Source organism: Balaenoptera acutorostrata, chromosome 16 (genome assembly GCF_949987535.1).
Source record: "Balaenoptera acutorostrata chromosome 16, mBalAcu1.1, whole genome shotgun sequence".
In the NCBI taxonomy this organism is placed as follows: domain Eukaryota; kingdom Metazoa; phylum Chordata; class Mammalia; order Artiodactyla; family Balaenopteridae; genus Balaenoptera; species Balaenoptera acutorostrata.
The window spans coordinates 14036465-14057256 of NC_080079.1; the positions used below are offsets into that span (position 1 = coordinate 14036465).

The 20792-nt window shown below is 39.3% G+C and overlaps 1 protein-coding gene across 6 annotated transcripts in view; it reads left to right on the forward strand.

Moving 5' to 3' along the window:
* Window positions 1-3: 3 nt before the first annotated feature.
* Window positions 4-20792, forward strand: part of SHTN1 (shootin 1) — a 102948-nt gene continuing 82159 nt past the window's right edge. Inside the window, exons 1-2 of one of the 6 annotated variants that reach the window (XM_057530762.1) lie at window positions 4-393; window positions 15207-15259. In XM_057530762.1, the coding sequence (XP_057386745.1) occupies window positions 15219-15259 (41 nt within the window). In that variant the 5' untranslated portion in view covers window positions 4-393; window positions 15207-15218. Of the gene's footprint in view, window positions 394-569; window positions 586-15206; window positions 15260-19382; window positions 19465-20792 lie in introns of those variants that run through there. The other 5 variants (XM_007173162.3, XM_007173160.3, XM_057530763.1 and 2 more) reach the window with 5 other exon arrangements.

Below are 20792 nucleotides of genomic sequence, written 5' to 3' on the forward strand. Positions count from 1 at the left end.
AGCTGAGGCACAGCGGCGGCCGCAGGCTAGGCACGGGTTGCGGGCCCAGGTGCCACAGCGGGTGCTTCCGACGTCCCCACCTCCTGCCCCCGGGCTACCGGCCTGTCCCCGCCCCTCCGCCTGCCTGCAGGTGAAGCAGCCAAGGCCGCTGAGTAGGTGCGTGGGGATGATCTCACCCGCGCGCTCCGCGCCAGGAGGAGGAGGAGCGGGAGCAAATCCAACTTCCGGGTAGTGAAGCCGCAAGCCACCGGCATCTTGCTTTTTCTTCCCCCCTCCCCCCACTGTACCCCTCGCCTCTCCCTCCTTTCTTTTTATTCCCGGCCCCACCTGCCAAAATGAACAGCTCGGACGAGGAGAAGCAGCTGCAGCTCATCTCCAGTCTGAAGGAGCAAGGTAGGCGGGCGTGTGGCCGCCAGGTGCGGGCAGCCGCGGCCCATGGGTGGGGACGGCTCCAGGGCGCTGGCTTGGCGGTGGTGGAAGCTGGGCGGGAGGGGTTGCGGCCGTCGTAGTCACCCCCAGTAGCTCCGTCACCCGTGGAGAAGCATTCTTCGCGCCCCGAGCGCTTTGGCGAGCTCGGGGCGGAGGGTAACGTGCTTTGCTTGTGCCTGGGAGTGTCGTGCCCGGCAGGGCGGGGAGCGCTACCCGTTGGTCGCTTTAGCTGGCCATGGGGGTTGAAGGGAAGGGCCAAGGATTTGGCGGGGACAAGGTCCCACGGTACCACCGTACACGCGGGGGAAGCGAGTGGGGCTGATTATTTTGGAGAGGCGGCGGTTTAGGCAGCTCTGCCGGCCTCGCTCCCTGGCCTTGGCCCCCCCTTGCACGTTGGCGCCTGCGGCGCTGCTTGACAGCCTTTCCGAGCTTTTCATTCTGGTTTGGCCTAGTTCCTCTTTCCTTAGCAGCGAGGATTTGCAGGCCACGGTATGTTTTATTGCTTCCCATTTTTAGCAATTTATTTGTCAGTGAGGCAACACCCTGCCTGTGCGGGGCTTCTTGAATTAGGACTTGGCTCTGGTTCGCAGGAAAGCCATGTACATGCATTTCTACATTGCCTGGTAACTAGATAAAGAACTGTTTTAATCTCTTAATAAAGAACTGTTTTAGTCAGTGATTTTCATCACTTAACCACACTTCTGAACAAAGCCAAATTAAGATCATATGTGAACCTAACACTTTTTAAATTTAAAATTATTATTACCCTGACCAAAGGTGGCCTGAGAATATGGGTCAAGAAAGAGAGGAACCATGCAGATTTAGGAAGTAAAAATGTGTAGAACATATGTTTTTCTGAATAACTTGCTTACATGGCCGTATAGTGGAAGGGACCCCGCTCTGTGGCTAATCCTGGTGTTTAATCCCAGCTCTTTCACTTCCCTTGACTTAACTCACCAGCTCTGTGAACTTGGAAGAGTCTGCTCCCTTCCGTGGGTCTTATGGTTAATCAAGCCTCACCTGACTCGGCGCAAGAGCTAAAGCAGATGATTTTATGAGGTCTGTCCAGTACTGTGACCTGTTGCTCCTTGAGACCACAAACATACCATTCATAAGGGTATTTTGATCCCTCTGGAGTCCACACTCCTGAGAACAAATCTCAACGTGACTGTTTAGTAACTGTGTGACCTTGGGGAAATTATCAATATTTAACCTCGAAAATGGACAGAACACATTATTCCTCTGTGCTATCTAGCATCTAGAAAGTGCTGGATAAATATTAATGGCCTTTGCCTTCCCAGTACCGTCAACTCCCATCCTAGGTTAGTCTAAGGTCATAAAGTCACAAGAATCAGTGAATCTAGTGGGTGGGCAACATGCCTTTCTGTGGAATTTCTCAAGTGTTTTAGTGAAGGGCTGGATTTTATTAGTATTTTATTCCTAATAACACTACCCCCCTCACCCAACATAAAGACTCTTAATTCATATTCTAGACTGTTGGAGCTTTCATTATTGGTAATATCTGTCAGTAGATACCAGATCTTTTGATGGATGGTCAGTTTTTAAATAATGTTAAAATTTAAAATTTCACTTCTTTTCATGCTGTATATAATTTCAAGGATAATTTAACAGTGCAGATAATCCACAAGTTATTTATATTTGATTTTGGAACACATCTCTGTCTCTGTGTTGGATGTGAGACTTGAGAAAAACGGACGATTCTTAAGTTTCTGGTTCTCCAGTTATGTTGGAAAACAAACAAATCCATGCATTAGTATTTTTAGAGGATATATTTCCTCAATTTTGGGCATGTTAAAGGCAATAGAACAGTTAGACTTTGAAATTTGTGTTTCTTAAAGAGTATACTTTTTTTTTTTAGGATATTGAGTCTGGTTACACAGGTGTTGGGGTTTTTATCAGCCCATGGTGTAATTTTTATACGTTTCAAAATAGGGGCATTTGTCAGTGGATCATAGACTGTGATAGCAAGTGACTTATTTCAAGAGTATTTAATTGCTGTTTAACCTACGGAACTAACTGGGAAGCTAGGGATTTGAAGTGGAAAACCTGGCAACTAGGTGTTTGGGCTTTTACCAATATTATGATCAATTTTGTAAGCCAGTGTGTGTGATTTATTTTTAAAAGTAGACAGTACTTTTTACAGCCTGTTAACATTGTGAATAATTCCACTACTATTTAATGTGAACAAGAAGAACCATTATCGATTAAATACTCTGTTTTTCTTTTTTTAGGCTGAGTAAACCTATTCATTTACTCCTTTGACAAATACCAGGTACCTGTCATAAGTGAGGCCCATGTCCTGGGCACTGGGGGAAGAGATGGTGAACCAGACAGACAAGTTTATTGTCTAGTAGACAGTCATTAATCAAATAATCATACAAATCAGTTTGTACAATTAAAATTTGTTTTTCTAGGATAGATTCTTAGAAATGGAATTGTTGGCTTAGAGGGCATATACATATAAAGTTTTGCTAGGCATTGCAAAAGTGCCCCCCTCCCCAGATGGCTGTATCAGTTCACATTCCCCCCAGAAGTGTCCATTTTCCCATGCATTGCTCAACAGTGACCAACAGCAGTCTTTACTAATTTGACAGCCTGACAGGTTGCTTAATTTTTGCCAATCTGATGAACAAAAATGGTACCTTTAAAAAATTTGTTTGACCTGGTTATTAGTGAGGTTTGAAATCTTTTTACATGTTTATTGGTCATTTAGGTTTCATCATATCATTTCTTCCCTAGTGTATTTTAAGTCTAAAATTTGAACCCATTCCACAGGAGGGTGTTCAGAAAGAAGGTTGCCATCAACTCTAAATGGCAAAGCTGACAGCAGCCTTCCCTAATGTGAAGTCTTTAGTGGTGTGGTGAATAAGGTTGCTTTTGACAAAAGTTGTGAAATGTAATGACGGAGTCTGTCATAATATGAACAATCTCTAATTTATACTTAACATTCCCTAAGCTCTATGTCTTATAAATCACACCCACTTCTGAATTACTTCAAAACATTGTATGTTCCCTTCTAGTGAATGGTATAATTAGCTATATTATGTCTTTCTAGAAAGTTATATTATGTCCCTTTAAAAAAAATTAGCCAGTGTGCGATTGCTTATGTTCAAGCAGATGTTGAGGCAATGAGGTAATTCTCCTTTTGTCTTTTTTGTGGCTTTATTTTATTGGACTGATTGACATCTTTAATGCACTGAGAAATGGCAACTTGCGATACTATTTCCAATGCATATTTCCTAGCTTACGAAAGTGGACATTTTCCTTACAAAACATAATACAATGTTCAGAATTCTGTTGGGAAATGATAGACTTAGCTCAGCATTTGTTTAAGGTACATGATTTTCTTTGTATTTCATTCAGCCCACATGCATTGAATATTCATAGCCAGGCACTGTGCTAGGCCTCAGAGATATAGAGATGGAAAAAACCTTGTCCCTGCTGGTGAGGAGTTCCTAGTTTAGAGATGGTGGTAGAGTGTCTAACTGGCCTCATTTGGGTCATGTGTTTAAAGTCCTTTGGCCAGGGAAGGGCAGGGCACCTTGATTGGCAGCCTCCACAAAGACCAGTGGATTGGAGTAGTCCAAAAAAGAATGGTGTGCCACTACCAGAGGGGTATGCGGGCTAGGAAGACACAAACAGCAGATGTCCACTAAACTGTCATCGTCATAATGCTATGTCATTTGGATCTTGTTGAGGAAGGTTTGAAGAGAATGATTGCCACTTAGCAAAAAGGATGTTCTAATGTAAGACCAAAACAACAACAACAAACAAATAAAAGTTATGGACTATTCTTGGACTGACACTATTTAAAATGGTAAGATAATTCTTTTTAAAGCAAGGTAACCTTCTTTCATCTTGAGAGTTGGTATCATTTTCTTCAAGATTATTGAGCTAGTGCTTAAGGTACACATGGAAATTAAGTTTATTCTTAGAACAGAGTTAGTAATTAAAAGAGGCTTCCAGTGTTCCCTTGGCTTCCAGGCTAGAAAGTAGCTAGAGCATTATTTTGACAAAAGGGTCTGAAACTGTTGTCTACCACAATGACCCTATTCATCTGGAAAAGCTGAAGCATTGTCACTCTCGGGTCCATACAAAGTCAGTCAGTAGAAAGCCGTTTGGGACTAAATGGTTGCCTTGGTGTCAGGTGCAAACTTGGCTTTACACCGCTATTTTCCAAGTGTGGTCTAGGGACCAACTGTATCTGAACAGCCAGGGTACATATGTACTTACTTAGTTACCTCTGAAAAGGCTGGTAAATTTATATTTCTTCATCTGGTTACATTTTTGTAAGATTTATATTTAAAATTTTTTGCTTTTAGAACAAAGTATTACATGGATTGAGAAAACTGCACAGGATACAAATGAACATCTCAGTGAATTGTTTTTAAAAAGCAAGTATGTTTCTAACAACGCTTAAATCAGAACATTTCCAGAAGCCCCTTCATAACCCCTCCAATCACTATCACCTTCCTCTTCCCAAAGATATCCAATGCCACCGAAGATAAGTTTTGCAAGTTTCTGAAATTTACATAAACGGAATCATACAGTGTGTATTATTTGCTTCAGTCCTCTTTCACTCATTATGTGTGTGGGATTTATCAATATTGTTGCATGTAGTTATAGTTCGTTTGTTTGCATTGCTGAGTAGTATTCCACTGTATGAACATACCAAAAAAAATTTAAGCTAATATAGTGGAGATCAGGGGTCAGCAGACTTTTTCTGTAGATGGCGGAGATAAGTATTTTAGGCTTTGTGGGCCATATGATTTTTGTAAACCAGAGTATTAAAAATGCACTTTCCTAAAGTTGGTGAGCCACTGCCAAAGAGTCCCCGGTTGGGGTGACCCTCTGTGAGATGGACATTCAGCATGGCCTGAGGAACTACAACTTCTAGTCAGAATTTCACTATTCACCTAACACTGCCATTAGGTAGATCAGTCTTACTTCTGTTTTTTTAAAAAATTAAATTAAAAAATAAACATATGCTCACAGAAGAAAAAAAGCATATGGAATAAAAAGTACAATTACCTGTTCCTTCTAACTCATTATTTCTCAATCTTTATTTCATTATACTCCCCAAAGGAGTCTTTTTAGACATTTTTTCCCCTAATCACTTCCCCTCCCCATGAAATTTTAATACCGCAGATACACTCTGCATCTTTTTGTGTACTGTGATCCTTTGGAGAGCTACAAGCCGTTGTCATATCTAATATTTTTTTCCTCTTTGAGGGTGACCCGTTGATAATGCATGTTCTAACCCCATTTCCATTTCTCAAAGTTATCTACTGTTAACCTTTTGTTGTATTTCCTTCTGGAAATTGTGTTTGTATGTACATATATATTTGTCATTAATATATATTATAGAATTCATACCAGTACATATAGAGTTAAACCTTTAAAAATTGATTGCATAATGGTCCATGTATGGATCTCCCACAGTGTAGTTAATGTCCTCTGGAAAACAAACTTCTGTATTTCTATTTTTTTTTTAATTAAAAATAATGCTTCTGGCAATAGAGAAGAGTTGGAGACATCAGTATGAACTCATGTTTAGCTTAATATAGATACCGATGGTTACATATAGAAATATTTACAGATGTGTATATATGTATTGGGTTAGTATACAGACATTTATTTCCTTGCTCTTTCAGCTGAGAGCCTAGGTGTACCAGTAACAGTGAGCACATCTAGCTCCAGAACATGGCTTGTAATACCATTCTCCAGTAAAAGGAACAGGGCTCCTGGGAGAAATGGCTGATTGTAGGGCTGGAGTGACTGGGGCAGGATATATACAAGATGAGCCTGGAGTATCTTGTAGTTACTAGAAAGTAAGGAAGTGCTCAAAAAAATGAGCCCACAATGCTGGGGATATGTCAAAGAGATATAAGAACCAACTGAAAGAACTTCCAGTGGCCAAAGATGGAACAATTTGAACAACAAAATACTGGATTATAACCCAAAGTATAAAATAAATATTCATGAGTCCATACTGATATAAATAAATGAGAAGAGACACATCTTCCATGCAGAACAGTTCCAAATAATTTATGTATCCTCCCGCTCCAAGGGCCGTGGAGCATAGTGCCCTGCTCTGTAAGTGTGGGGTGTGCGTAGTGACTTCCTTCCAAAGGGGGGTAAATAGTAACTTTAAAGTGGAGAAACCTGGCAGACATTACCTCAGTCAGGTGATCTAGGTCAACTTCAATAGGGATTTAAGTCATGTTGATAGTGTGTACCTTTGATGTGAGATGATGAAATGGCACTGCACCTCTGTGGTCCTCCCCTAAAAACCTATAGCCCCAGTCTCATCACGAGGAAACCATCCCAGGTTGGGGAACATTTTACAAAATATCTGATCAGTGCTCCTCAAAGTTATCAAAAACAAGGAAAGTCTGAGAAACTTGTCACAGCCTAGAGATGTCTAAGGAGACATGACGACTAAATATAATGTGGTATCTGGATGGGATACTGGAACAAAAACAAAACATTAGGTAAAAACTAAGGAAATAAGGTAATGTATGGACTTTAGTTTGTAATAATGTGTCAATATTGGTCCATTAATTGAAATAAATGTACCATACTAATGTAAGATGTTAATAATAGGAGAAACTGGGTGTAGGATATATGGGAGTTCTACTATGTGTGTAGTTTTGCTATGAATCTAAAGTTTATAAAACCAAAATTTATTCAAAACAGTAATGCTGCTTACATCCTTTGTACACATATATCTCTGTAAGTGCAGCTGTAGGAAAAATTCTCAGAAGTGTTAGATCCAAAAAGTATGTATATTTTAAACTTTGTTGTGCTGTAGATTTTATTCTGTAGAGCAGTTAACACAGCCAAGCTTTGCTTTAAAATGTAGAAGGAACACTGCTTTTTTCTCTTCTTCCCATGTTGGTTAAGCATTCTATTTCATTTATTTTTTATTGATGTATCTAAGCATTGTAAACTTTAAAACACGAGTTCTGAAATTTTTGTTTGGTGCAGTGAACAGTACTATATTAGGATCCTTTTAGTCACTTGATTCTATCTGAAATCCTCTATGGCACAAATCAGGGTATGATTCTGAGATTGAGATGATATATATATATATATATATATATCTCAATATATATGTATGTATATATACATACACACATGTATATATATATATATATATATTATTTGTTTTAAATACGGCTTTGAGGAGCAGTTTTAGATGACAGAAAAATTGAGCAGAAGGTACAGAGAATTCCCTCATCTCCCCCCACCCCCCCGCCCCCGTTTTCCCTTATTATTATCATCTTGCATTAGTGTGGTACAGGTCTTAGAATTGATAAGCCAATATTGATACACTATTGTTAACTAAAGTCCATAGTTTACATTAGGGTTTATTCTTTGTGTTGTACATTCCATGGATTTTGACAGATGTATGACATGTACCCATCATTACATTATCAAACAGAATAATTTCACTGCTCCAAAAATTTCCTCTGTTCTACCTGTTCATCCCTCTCACCTTACCCTGGAACTCCTGGCAACTACTGATCTTTTTACTGCTTCCGTAGTTTTGTTTTTTTCCATAATGTTATATAGTTGTAATTGTACACAGAGTGTAGCATTTTTAGATTGGCTTCTTGCATGTAGCAATATGCATTTAGGCTTCCTACATGTCTTTTGTGCTTGACAGCTCATTTGTTTCTCTTTATCACTGAATAATACTCCATTGTATAGATGTACCATTGTTAGTTTATCCATTCACTTGTTGGTGCACATCACGGTTGCTTCCAAGTTTTGGCAGTTAGGAATAAAACTGCTATAAACATTCATGTAGTGGTTGGGTATGGGGGAAGGGAATAGTCCTGTGATAGGGTCTTGGTCTTTAAGTGAGCCTGTGCCCCAGAGCTGTGACTTTAACGAGTGCTTCTCAGTTCCAGTTTTCCCTGTCCGTGAGACAAGAAGGCTACAAGGTGCTGGAGTTGGTTATTACCTTGCCTTTAATCTGTTAGGCTCTAATAAAATAATTTCTCTTGAGGGAAGATCTTGTTATAAAGAACAGAATGCTCTGGGCATATTTCGTGATGGCTACTTTTCCCCTCCCCTGCCAGAAACAATAGGGAAATTTTCTCAGTATTCACTGTGAGGACCTGGTAGTGCTCCTGGAGTTAAAACTCAAAAAAGTGTCGGGGCTTCTTAAGATCGGCCCACGCCTGAAGTTTTTAACTCTCAAACTTGTTGGAACTGAGCCTCTAGCAATTTGTTAATTACAGTTTAGATTTTTTTTCCTATCTTGGCACATGAGGGTGTTTCTGCACCTTGGCTTCTGCTCCAATAAGTTGTGATTCTCGGTATCTGTCTGAGTGTATCTCTAATTTTTGGAGTAGTGATTTGCCCTGTGACTTCAGTCCTGTCCTGGATCCAAGAAGAGTTGTTGATTTTCAGTTTGTTCAGCTTTTTTTGTTGTTGTGAGGACCAGAGTGTCGGCTTACAAGCTCCTTACATGCCAGACCAGAAACCAGACTTATATACGTATACGTATTTTAAAGTTCTCAGTTTCCTTCCTTTCTGTTGGTTACCTTGAAGTCATTAATATAGTTTGTTGAGATTACTTCTTAAGCATCATTAAATCATTAACACTGTACTGTGTGTTCTATCAGGTAAAGAGTGAATTTCAGGTTTGCTATAATTTCTTTTTAGATATGAAATCTCTCACCTTTGTTTTTTTTTAAATTAATTCATAGGATCAAATTATTTTCCCTTTATTTATTTATTTATTTATTTATTTTTGGCTGTGTTGGGTCTTCGGTTCGTGCGAGGGCTTTCTCTGGTTACGGCAAGTGGGGGCCACTCCTCATCGCGTTGCGGGGACCGCTCTTCATCGCGGTGCGCGGGCCTTTCACTATCGCGGCCCCTCCCGCTGCGGGGCACAGGCTCCAGACGCGCAGGCTCAGTAGTTGTGGCTCACGGGCCCAGCTGCTCCGTGGCATGTGGGATCTTCCCAGACCAGGGCTCGAACCCGTGTCCCCTGCATTAGCAGGCAGATTCTCAACCACTGCGCCACCAGGGAAGCCCTCACCTTTGTTTTTTGATCAGATTTTCCAGCAGTGTTTCCCTGGCTTTTCTAATGCTTTAATTAATAACTGAGGTATAAACGACTTCTCTTTCTATTCTGGCTTTAAGAGCAGGACCTATTGGGATGTGTGCAGAAGTGAATAATGTCCTAATTGAACATTATCTGTTATGACTTATGGCCTCATACCCCATTAGTAAGAGATGTTTCAAGGCTCCGTGAGCCTCAAAGATGTAAACTCAGTGGATGAGAATATACATTAGAAGACCTCATGAGGCAGTGTTTTTCTGGTTATATTTGATGGCTATTTAAAGCTTCATTTTTATTAAGTATCTTGTTGTAACATATGATTTAAGAGGCCCTTTTAATATGGGGAGGAAAGTATGTGCTCTTTCATGATTTGTTCATGTGAAGACCTAGATCCATTCTTCCTCCTTCCTGAATTTAACACCCATTTATCAAGTGCCTATATGTCAGGCATTGTGCTAGAAGAGGGCATCTGGATGCATAAAGACATAGTCTTCAACCTAGAGGGTCATTTCTGGTCTAGTGCTTTAGCACACCGCACACAGTAGTGCTCATAAATGGTTTTGACATGGATGGCCTTTAGGATCAGTAGACTGGTTCTGCTTCCACCATTCCTTACTGTGGGATCTGACTTTTCTATGCATTTGTGTCTTCACTTTTAAAGGGGAGATGTTAATATTTGGCTTAATTGCTCTACATCACAGATTTATATGAACCACTCATTCATTCAACATAGGCATAGACTCTGTGCTTTGTATTCTGCTGAGTGTAAGGTATATAGCAAGGAATTGAGTGGGAGAAAAGACAAGAAAACAGACCTGTGTTCAGAAAAGACAAGAAAACAGACCTGTGTTCAGACCTGTGTTCCCACTTATAATGTTGCATGTAGATGCTCCAAAAGAGATCTATGAACAGTGTATTTTGGTAGTATATTAGAAATATAAATGCTGATTTTTGCCCCTGTTATATGGGGAGAGTTTCTTAGAAGAAATGACAGTTGAACTGCATTGAAAAGGAGGAGGTAGGGAAGATGGGGAAGGGAAGACCTTGCAGGCAGAGGGGAAAATATTTGTAAAGACACTTGGGTATGAAAGGTCTTAGAGGGTTTAGGGAAGCATTGGGACTTTGGGTGTGATGGAGTGAGTGTGGTCTCTGACTGGGGAGAGGAGAGGAGAGTGGGATTCCCAGGTTGTGAAGCTAACATCTTTGGTGGCTTTTAAACAAGAGAATGAAATAACCAGGCTTCTTTGTTACAATGCTAACTAGTATCTACCTTGTAAAGAATGAACTTGGCATAGAGTGAAGCTAGAGTCTAGATGAGAGGGTTTTGCTATTATTGAGGGTCAGAAATAGGGCAGAGATACTGGCAATAGAGGAAGGGCAGATTGGAGAGACATTTTGAGATCTGAGCAGTTGATGATCCTTTGGTGGTGGGGGAAAGTGGGGAATCAAGGGTGATCCTGAGGTACTAGCTTGAGAACTTGGTAGATGATGGTCCTGTATACAGGAAGTAAGAGGTTTGGGTGAAATGGAATTGATGAGTTCACTTTCTAACATGTTGAGTTTGAGGTGCTTGTAAGGTATGTGGACAGAGATGTCCAGAACTGTGCTGTTCAGTAGAACTTTCAGCTGTGATGGAAGTGTTCTGTGTCCACTGTCCACAGTGGTAGCCACTAGCCACACGTAGCTATTGAGCACTTGAAATGTGGTCAGAGCAGCGGAAGAGCTGAATTTTAAATGTTATTTAATTTTAATTAATGTAAGTGTAAGTAGCCACATGTGGCTAGTGGCTACCATATTTGACAGTGCAGGTCTAGACGGTGTTGGTTGGAAATACTGATCTGGAGCTAATGCTAGGGTAGGGTGGTTAGGCTTCCTGGGTCTGAGAGGTCTCCAGGGGCACGGGACTCTAAAATGCTGAAACTGGAGAAGGCCCAGGCAAGCTGATTGTTGCTCACCGTAGCCAGAGCTGTTATTGGCCTGTAATTCTGAACTTTAGTTGTCATGTTTCTCAAACAACTAAGTCTCCTCAGCTGCTTCCTGGGATGGCTATGTCATGGTTTGCAGCTTGTAAAGAAAATTCTCTTTCTTGGCATTAGCAGGTTAGAATATAGAACCAGCATGATTCTTGAAGCACATGCTTTGCCTGACATTCTCCTTGTTTTCTCCACATTTTCCTTTTTCTTCCATTCTGTACTCCTATGTAGTGAGTCCCCTCTTTGGCTGCACATTAAAATCACCTGGGGTGCTTACGTCTTAAAGAAATACGGATGTCCAAGGTCCACCTAGTTAAATCAGAATCTTGGGTTGGGAGTGAGTGGAGAGGAGGCTAGAGAGCTGTAGGATTTAAAAGCTCCCCTGGTGATTCTAATGTGCAGCCAGGATTGAAAAGTACAGCTTCAGACATGCTTCCACTTCTTTGCCACCTTTTTTTTTTTTTACTACAACAAACTACAGTTGATCTTTAACCCCCCTCTCTCCTCCTTTTCTTTGGTGGAAGGTAGTAGTACTTAGGATTTCAGAGATTTTCTGCTCTGCCATCTTTCAGGCCATGTATCACCGAAGTAAGCCTGAGACCGAAGGCATTAGGGAGCAGCCTAATCTCTTGTCATACTCACAGATTTGACATACCTTGCTGTATCAGTAATGATAAGCTTTGTTTAACATGTATTCAACATTAAATATGCCTAAGCACTCTTGTTGCATGTTAGCTCACCTACTCTTTTTTTTTTTAATTTTTATTTTTTTATTTTTTTATTTATGGCTGTGTCGGGTCTTCGTTTCTGTGCAAGGGCTTTCTCTAGTTGTGGCAAGCGGGGGCCACTCTTCATCGCGGTGCGCAGGCCTCTCACTATCGCGGCCTCTCTTGCTGTGGAGCACAGGCTCCAGACGCGCAGGCTCAGTAATTGTGGCTCACGGGCCCAGCTGCTCCGCAGCATGTGGGATCTTCCCAGTCCAGGGCTCGAACCCATGTCCCCTGCGTTGGCAGGCAGATTCTCAACCACTGCGCCACCAGGGAAGCCCCTCACCTACTCTTAATAAGAACACTATGAGAGATGTACAGTTATTATTCCTATTTTCCAGATGACGAATCTGAGACGCAGAGTAACCAGTTTGCTCAAGGTACCTGGCTAAGTTAAGTGATTGGGCTGCACTTTTAAATTGCTGTGCTGTGTGACTTTACAGTATAGTGAAATATGCTGTATCTGTAAATGCAAGGGATGAAGTCTTCCCAAGCTGCAGATGTCTTTCACATGACAGAGAATTGGTCAAAATCATTTCTTCTTTTTTTATTGAGTAATTCAAAATTTGTAGGATCTCTCTCATCAAATCACTTGAGTTGCACAGCTCATGTTAAAAATTTTTGAAACTGTGAGCCAGTTGTGAAACAATAAGGCTTTCTCTGTGACCCTTTGGCATTGCCAAAAAAGAAGTAGCTGAATAACATAGGTCATTATAGTTTTTACCAGTTTTGCTAAAGATGCGGTTACACATGTTTTCACTATGGTATATGCGTATGTGAATATTGTTTAGGGCAGTAAGCTTGGTTTTTTTAAATTCAAAGAAATAAAAATATAAGTAAATATTTTTCGTTTATGCCCAATTCCCCAACTGTCCCTTCCCACTACCAAATGGTTGAATTCTTCCCATACTTTTCCTCTCCTTTCCCTGTACTTGGCTTCATTTTTTTTTTGTTTTTTTAAGTTGCTTACAGTAACGGAAAGCATATTTTCTGTGGTTTCCATTAAGATATGATAGGTAAAGGGTTCATAATTAATGCTTTTCATAAAGACCCAGTAATTGGGAGTCTACAGTGTTTCGCCTGGATTCTGTTGGCATTATAATGGAAGAACAGTATCGGTATTTTTAAAAGGCCTTCATAGCCGTTATCTGATGCTTTAAATAGAAAAAAAAATTTCTTACTGTCTTTTTTTTTTGTATGTCTGTAAAGTAGGTCATCAGGAATAGAGTGGTAAATCAATTTTGATTTTTCAACTTTATCTAAAGATACTTTTAAATGTCAAGTAAACTAAAGCAGAGTCTCTCAATAAAATATTTATTTTTTGAAACAATATTAGATATAGTAATAAGATTTGGGACCATGACCATAGACTACCTAATGATGTAAGTGCATATTTTTAGAATCTCTTAGTTCATGTTTCTTTTTGTTAGAAAAAGGAGGGGAAGGGACATTTTATTGAATTTTCAGAACTGGGGACAATTTAGTTCATACTCATTGGTTGGGGGTTTGTCTGATGGAGGCTGATAAGGAGCTGGTGTGCAGAGGGCTTCATTCTGTGATCAATCAAATCTTTTCTGTTGAAACTAATTATTTTTAAAAGGGCTGTATCTTTACATGTATACATTTAGCTATCTTATGGGCTATCTAATTTTCAAAGATTCTTTTTTGAGTGTGGCTTCAATAAAATGTCCATTAATTCTTATTTAGATGGTTATGAAGTGCTGATAAAACTTCGGGCCATTGATGGTATAGTCTCATAAATACTTGTTTATTTGAATTGGATTTTAAGAGTTCGGTCCGGTCATCATAGTAACTATTCTAAACCCTTCAGATCACTGTTGAAAGGAACAGCATATACTTTACCATCTGAATTGTTTTGGTGGTATTCTCTGCTCCAGTGGTTAGAATCATACACTTTAGAATTAATGACCAGATTATCTGGAATGTTCTTGAAACCACTGGTTTCAGATTTTTAATTAATATCTTCAGGTTCTTCATAGAAATAGGAAGCTCTGTTTGTCTTTTTTTTTTTTTTTCCTAAAGAAAAACTTAGCTTTTTGTAGATAAATCCCAATGAAATTTTTTAAAAGTAAAAGTATAAAAATCCAAAGTTGATTATTGCCTGGCTCTCTGGTGCCAGTCAAAATGCTGGTCAGGGAGTGGGCAGTGGTTCTGCTGGGTCCACCTTAGACATTCTGTTCCATCATTAGTCCTAAATCAGTCCCTTTCTTCCCACAATACACTCTAAATGGCACAGTCTCAACTGTGAGGCTATCTAAAAATGGTGCTTTGGCTAAGAGATGAATGTGGGAGTTCAGCTTGCTTTTCTGGCAGTGGAGGATTTTAAGTAGAAAACTGCTGCTTTTCCCACATAGCTGGAAATAGTTCCAGACAATTCACATATTTTTCTAATTTAGTGAAATGAATCTGGCTGGGATCTGGTCACGGCTTGGTGGTTGATGATCTTGCAGTGCCTGACAATAGTTGTTCTTAGCTGAACGCTCATAGCAGAAACTTTCCCCTGTGGATAAAGCAGATATGTGACATTGAGTTTATTTTCTGGAGGCCAGTCTTAAATAAACCTGTGATTACAGCACCACAGACTGATGTTGCTGGAAGGAACTTCAGGGACACCAAACCGTCTCCTTTCACAAGTGCTGAACAGCAGAGATGAGAAGTGACTTGTCATAGGCACTTATGGCTCATAGGTCTTCCTAATAACCCAGGAGAACTGAAATTCGGCTCCGTGGGCTCACATCTGCTCTGGTCTCTTCTTCTTCCTTATTCTTAAAAGCAGGAGCCCTTCTTCTGTGGCCTCTTCTCCACCCCACCCAGAACCTTGTAAATAGACAATAGGGGTTAGTTGGGTTCCCAGGTTTTCCCATAGTAAACTTTTGATAGCATTATAACATTGCTTTCCTTTTTTTCTTTTAGCAATAGGTGAATATGAAGACCTCAGAGCAGAGAACCAGAAGACAAAGGAGAAGGTTTGTACTTTACCCTTTCTTTCCTCTCTTACATGTGTAAAAGCCTAGACAGCATGGTGCATTGTTCTGCCACCAATTTCAGTTAAATGCGAATGAGAGTTGTTTTTTTAATTTCTTTTCTCCTGCATGTGTGGTTCAGGCTAATATCAACTCCAGGCTCCAGATGGTAAAGAATAGCAGGCATGCCACAGTGGGCGCTGCTCTGGGAGATTAACTACACGGCTAAATGTGCAGCAAGGCACCAAGCCAAGCAACTCAAGCCCCCAAGAATTGTACTTTTTCCAGCGGTCAGATTGGGATTCTGGTGATGGAATTGAAGGCCTGAGACATTTACCTTTTGGGTTGAGACATATTAGATCTGGAGAGAACTCTTTGGAATTAGTCATTGGTGTTTAGCTCAAATGCTTCCATAAACCCTTTGTATGTTTGCTTCCTCTAAGTATATGAATAATCTATTGGAAGTTGAAAAACACCCAATGTGAAGATGGTGAAGTGTGGTGAATATTTTCCTGGGCTCTGGGAGTTTTATTTTTTAACGGTTAAATAATTAAATTCTACTTACCTTTATGTCTCTGGACATATCCATTTAAGATTCATGAATGTTTTTTTAACATATATCTTTTTTTCCCTATAAGTTTAGGGAAGGGACATACAGAAGGGAAGGCTAAAAAAAGTAGAGGGACTGAGTAGAAAATGAAAAGGAGAGAGAGGGGGAACTGTCCATTATTGTTATTTAGATATAAATGAAATTTATTTTAAAAATTTAAAATTTCTATTTTTAGAAATTTGTTTGATAGACCAGATATTTCAAAGCATAACATCCATGGTGGAAAATTAATAAGACAGGTCCTTCGTGGTTATTAAAGAAGGTACTCATCATTGCAGTAAATTATGCAACCTTGTCTTTAAAATTTCAGAGTAAGAGCTGTAGTGAAAATTGGCAGTGAGCTAAATATTTGTAAAACTTGTGGCATGTTTGTGGGTATTTATTGAACTCTTAAGAATCATATTTAACTTTTTTACTCGTATTAATTTGCCACCTATATAGATGTTGGTGTGGTGGTATTAATGGTAAGTCCTCTAGTTCAAAGCACATTATAATAGATTTTTAGATCGTTATTTTTCACCCACGTTTCATGCTTCTTTGCTCATTTGTAAATAAATCTGGTTTATTTTTGAAATAAAAATTTTATTTAAAAATTTATTTATATTTGAAATTTTAAGTATCTTCCCTTCCTTTCACTAGGCAATTCAGGGAATGGTAGGTGGGGTGATGAGAATATCTGTGATAGAAGGTGGCTGGTACATGTGTCTCTAATATGGTAAGGAGGTCACAGAAAACAGTTTGACAAGATTTCTAATTCTAACATCATAACCACACAAAATCACAGATGTCCCGAGGATGCCAACAGGTGGGGAGTATATGATTAGATCCTGGGTCCCTGATGTCCCATAATTTTAAAGCAAAGCTAATGGGTGAAGCTTATGCCAGATAGCTTGAGCCTTTTTCCCTAAGATACCCAACCATCTTCCAGCTCTAGGAGAAGGAGCCAAGACGTTATCAGTCAATTGAGTCTCTTCCATATATGTTCCTGGTCCAAGGGGGGAAGAGCAAAACAAGTTGGAAGGGTTAATTCAGGAGAACTCTTTGATTTAACCTGGAAGATAGCAGGGGGGAAAGCAAACAAGTGTCTTCATTTGATGAAGAAAGAAGGATATAGAAGAACGTGAATAACATAAGAGGAAAAAGAATAAATTTTTTGTTTTTTCTTATCCTTCTTTAATCCTTGCTTACTTGTAGACCTAGCATTGCCCTAAAAATAGTAGATGTTCTATAAACATCCATTATTAGTGATGATGATGGTTGTTTAACTGCGAGTCACTTTCTGCAGTGAGTTTTTATGCGAACCATCTGTTATACAAGTGAATTGTAGGTAAGATGCATTTGGCAAAAGAAGGATTAAAAATTACTTTAGCCCATTACCTGTTCACATGTTTCTCTACACAGAGTATGTCCTGATACTTTTGTAACATCTGTATTGACCTGCTTCTGTACTTACTCTTTAAAAATAACTATTAACAGAAATGGGAAGAAAAGGAATGAAAGCAATATGGAATGCTGTGTGGTTGGGTAAAACAAAATAGGATGGTTTTAAGTTTACCGCACTCTGTTTATCTTGTGTTAAAAGACTAGTAGGCTTATTACTGCAGATTTTTCCCCGAAAGGGGGGCTGTATTACAAAGGAGGGAAGCCTATAATAAAAGCCTTTTTAATACAGCACAGAATGAGTAAAAGCAGCTTTAGTTCTGGAGGTGGTAAATGGAGAACACCATTTTCTCTGGCAAAGCACTCTCTTGTGCCTGGCTGTGTCAGCTTTGTCCAGTCCACATCAGCAAATATTCATGGCCATTCTTACCTCGTGACCCCAAACGAGTTCAGTTAAATCAGTCAAGGATAGGAATCTAAAGTAAGAGTCTTTTGCCATAGTTAATTTGATGTGGGGAAATTTTGCAGAAGTGTAAGCGACCAGAAAAATAAATGGCAAGTTTTTTCCTTCTGTGTGTCCACATTAAGTCTAACCATCTTTGTTGTCAAGTCATGAACCTTATCAATGGGAAGAGACAGTGGGTGTGATCCCTTTGGGTAGATCTTTTTATGCCCTGTTTAGAATCTCCTCTGTTGAGACAAGCGGTAGGACATGAATTTCCTCCGAACAGGCAGTTGCTTAAGAGACTGGTTTTTTAAGAAGCGACTGTGGGTCATGTACATTCCCTTATCTCCCTAATCTGATGCTCCAACAACCCTGTGCCAGCTCTATCTCACAGAAAGCAGGACCTCAGGGCTTAACAGAGTCTGGACTCAGACAGGGTATTCTGACCAAAAATACTCATTTTGAAGCAGGTAAACCTAGGGGATCTAATTGACTTTTTCCACAAAGGTCTTGGTTTTATTCTTAATTTTTTATTGTTAGCCCATGAATTTTCCACAGCAAATTATCAGACTCAATACTTTTCTGGATCGTTTGTCTTCATCATCTATCGCTTTGTGTTTAAAAACTGAAAGTTAAATATCAAATCAATCTTACATCAGAAAAATTCTCGCGTGCATGTGCCTGTGTGTGTGCGTGTGTGTGTGTGTGTGCGCGTGCACGTGTGTATAGATTCTGACATAATGCATTCCAAGGGTAAGAGTAGGAGATTTGGGAGGGTGGGCCAATGTTTTAATGATCTTTTCCTTTGCAGTTCTCCCTTGTTAAGAACAATATAATGCTGATCATTTTGTGGTTTTTATCAGTGTCTTTGAGGATGGAATCAGGATCTGAGTTGATAAGGAAAACTTTTTGCTGAATGCCTTCTGAGTACTGGGATATAAAGAAAAATATACGAAGGTCCCACTCTAGAATAAAACTACTCTAATGAGGGACACAGGCAAGTTGACAAATAACTGTGATAAATTGTACATATAAGTGAACGCTTAGAGTTTGGTGGGATGGGAAAAGAACAAAAAGACAAGGTTCCTACTCAATTCCATGTGACTAACTCTTGTCTCTTAATGCTTGGCTTAAATGTCACTTACTTTTTTTCACAGTCTTCTTTCTCTCACAAGCAGAATTGTCGCCTCTTTGTAATGAAACATCTGTATATTTCTTATGCACTTATCACATTTTAATAACCAAAATTCATTATCAAAATATTATATAGGGTACATGTAAGATGTCTGGGTTGGATTAAAGTGTAAAAGCTTCAGTTTTGTTTTTTTTTTAGACATCGAGATAGGTGGAGATTATGGAAAGGGTGCTACTTATTTTTTGCCTAGTTTCTAAATAGCATTATCAACAATATGTTAAAAAGTGAGAAGGCCTATCACATTGAAGTCAACAACCCTTCCAAATTATTTTTGGGGTAAAGAAAAATAGAGGACTGTATATTTTGAAGTCAACCAAATGAAGTTTTACTCTGCTTGTGAAGCAATCATCATATTTAAATGTGTTAGTCATGCTTCTACAATTGAAGGGCATTCTCTTATGAATCATTCAGGATCTTTGTCATAGTTGTTTGTGGTTTTTTTCCTACATGGGGGTGGGCAGAGCTTTTTTGAGCTTTTAATGGAATAGCTTTCACATTTCTCAGAGTGGTGGGGGCAGTGTGGAGTGTGCATAAAAAGAAGGAAATCTGTAGAATAGAAGAATGTCTGCCTTTGAACAGTAAGTATTTATGTTTAATTCTATGTTCCGAGATTGAGTTTTGAAATGAATAAATGTTTAAGTGGCTGATTAGAAGTCGTTTGGGTGAGCTACTGTAACACTGCATCAGGCGGTTCTGTCAGCTTGCCAGGAACAATGAATGAAAAGGGAATGAGACAGACACTTTCCAAGACTTAGGTTTCAAGAAGCAAGATAGATGATACTGTTTGCATCTTGGCTCAGTTGTCTATTGTTAAAATTTCTTCATCTTTTGTAAATTTCAGAGGTGAAGGTCCCAAAGTATTTTATTTTAAAAAAATCAGTAAAGAAGCCACTTTAAAGAGCAAGATATGCATCCATTATGCTGACTGTTCATGCATAATACATTCACATACATGCAGTTTCTTTAGAACAGAGTGGCAAGTGGTTGTGCCAGAGAAAAAGTAATTACTTAGCAGTTTGAAAGTGAAAATGAGTCTCTTATTAACAGCAATCTATCCAGAAACAAAGAGCAAGGATCTCTGTTCTGATGACATGTGTTTCCATCTAACACACAATACCTAGAATTTGGAGAATGCTGTAAGACAGCTTTAGGGGACAGCTACTACTTTATTGCCTGTGAAAATTGGAGGGAAAGAACTTTGAATTGGAAGAAAGAACACTACCAAAAGAGAAGGAGAGTGAAAAGAATTCCATTCTAGTGGGAATGATTTAATTTATTGTGTTCTTTAAGGATAAGCACAGCTGAGTTCTAGCCAAACTTACATAGGTGGAACAATAGAATTGTTGATTTTTACTAAAAATGATTTGATGGTCCTCAAACGGCATCACCAAATATTCTAAAGCAGGTAAATATGCACAATTCTGATGCTATGCCTGTTTAAACTTTTAAATATTGTAACTGGACATAAAAGGAATGAAGTTCAAGACAAATAAGTAAAAAATGGTGTGCGGTTGAGACCTTTTCAGACTTAATGTTGTAGCCTCTGCTGTGTGTTCCTGTAGTGCAGTACTTCTCTCATTATGGCAAGTGTTCTTATAAATTGCTTGTTTCATTGTTGGTCTTTCTTGGTTGATCATAAGTTTTGTGAGAGCACATTGCCTATTATGTTCCCCACTGTATTTTCTCTGCTTAACATAGCACCTGTATGAATAATTTGTTCAATACTTGGAGGAAGGAAATAAAGGCATTCAGTTATTACAGTAGATGCCTGCTTAGAAGTCTAATTCAGTCAACTGTACGGTAGTTGTCTTTGTGTAGATTGCCTACTCTGTTGTTGTCCTGTGTATGCAGTGCATGTGTGTATTTCTTGGGCTCCAAACTGGCCTTTCTGTAGGCTGGCAACTCT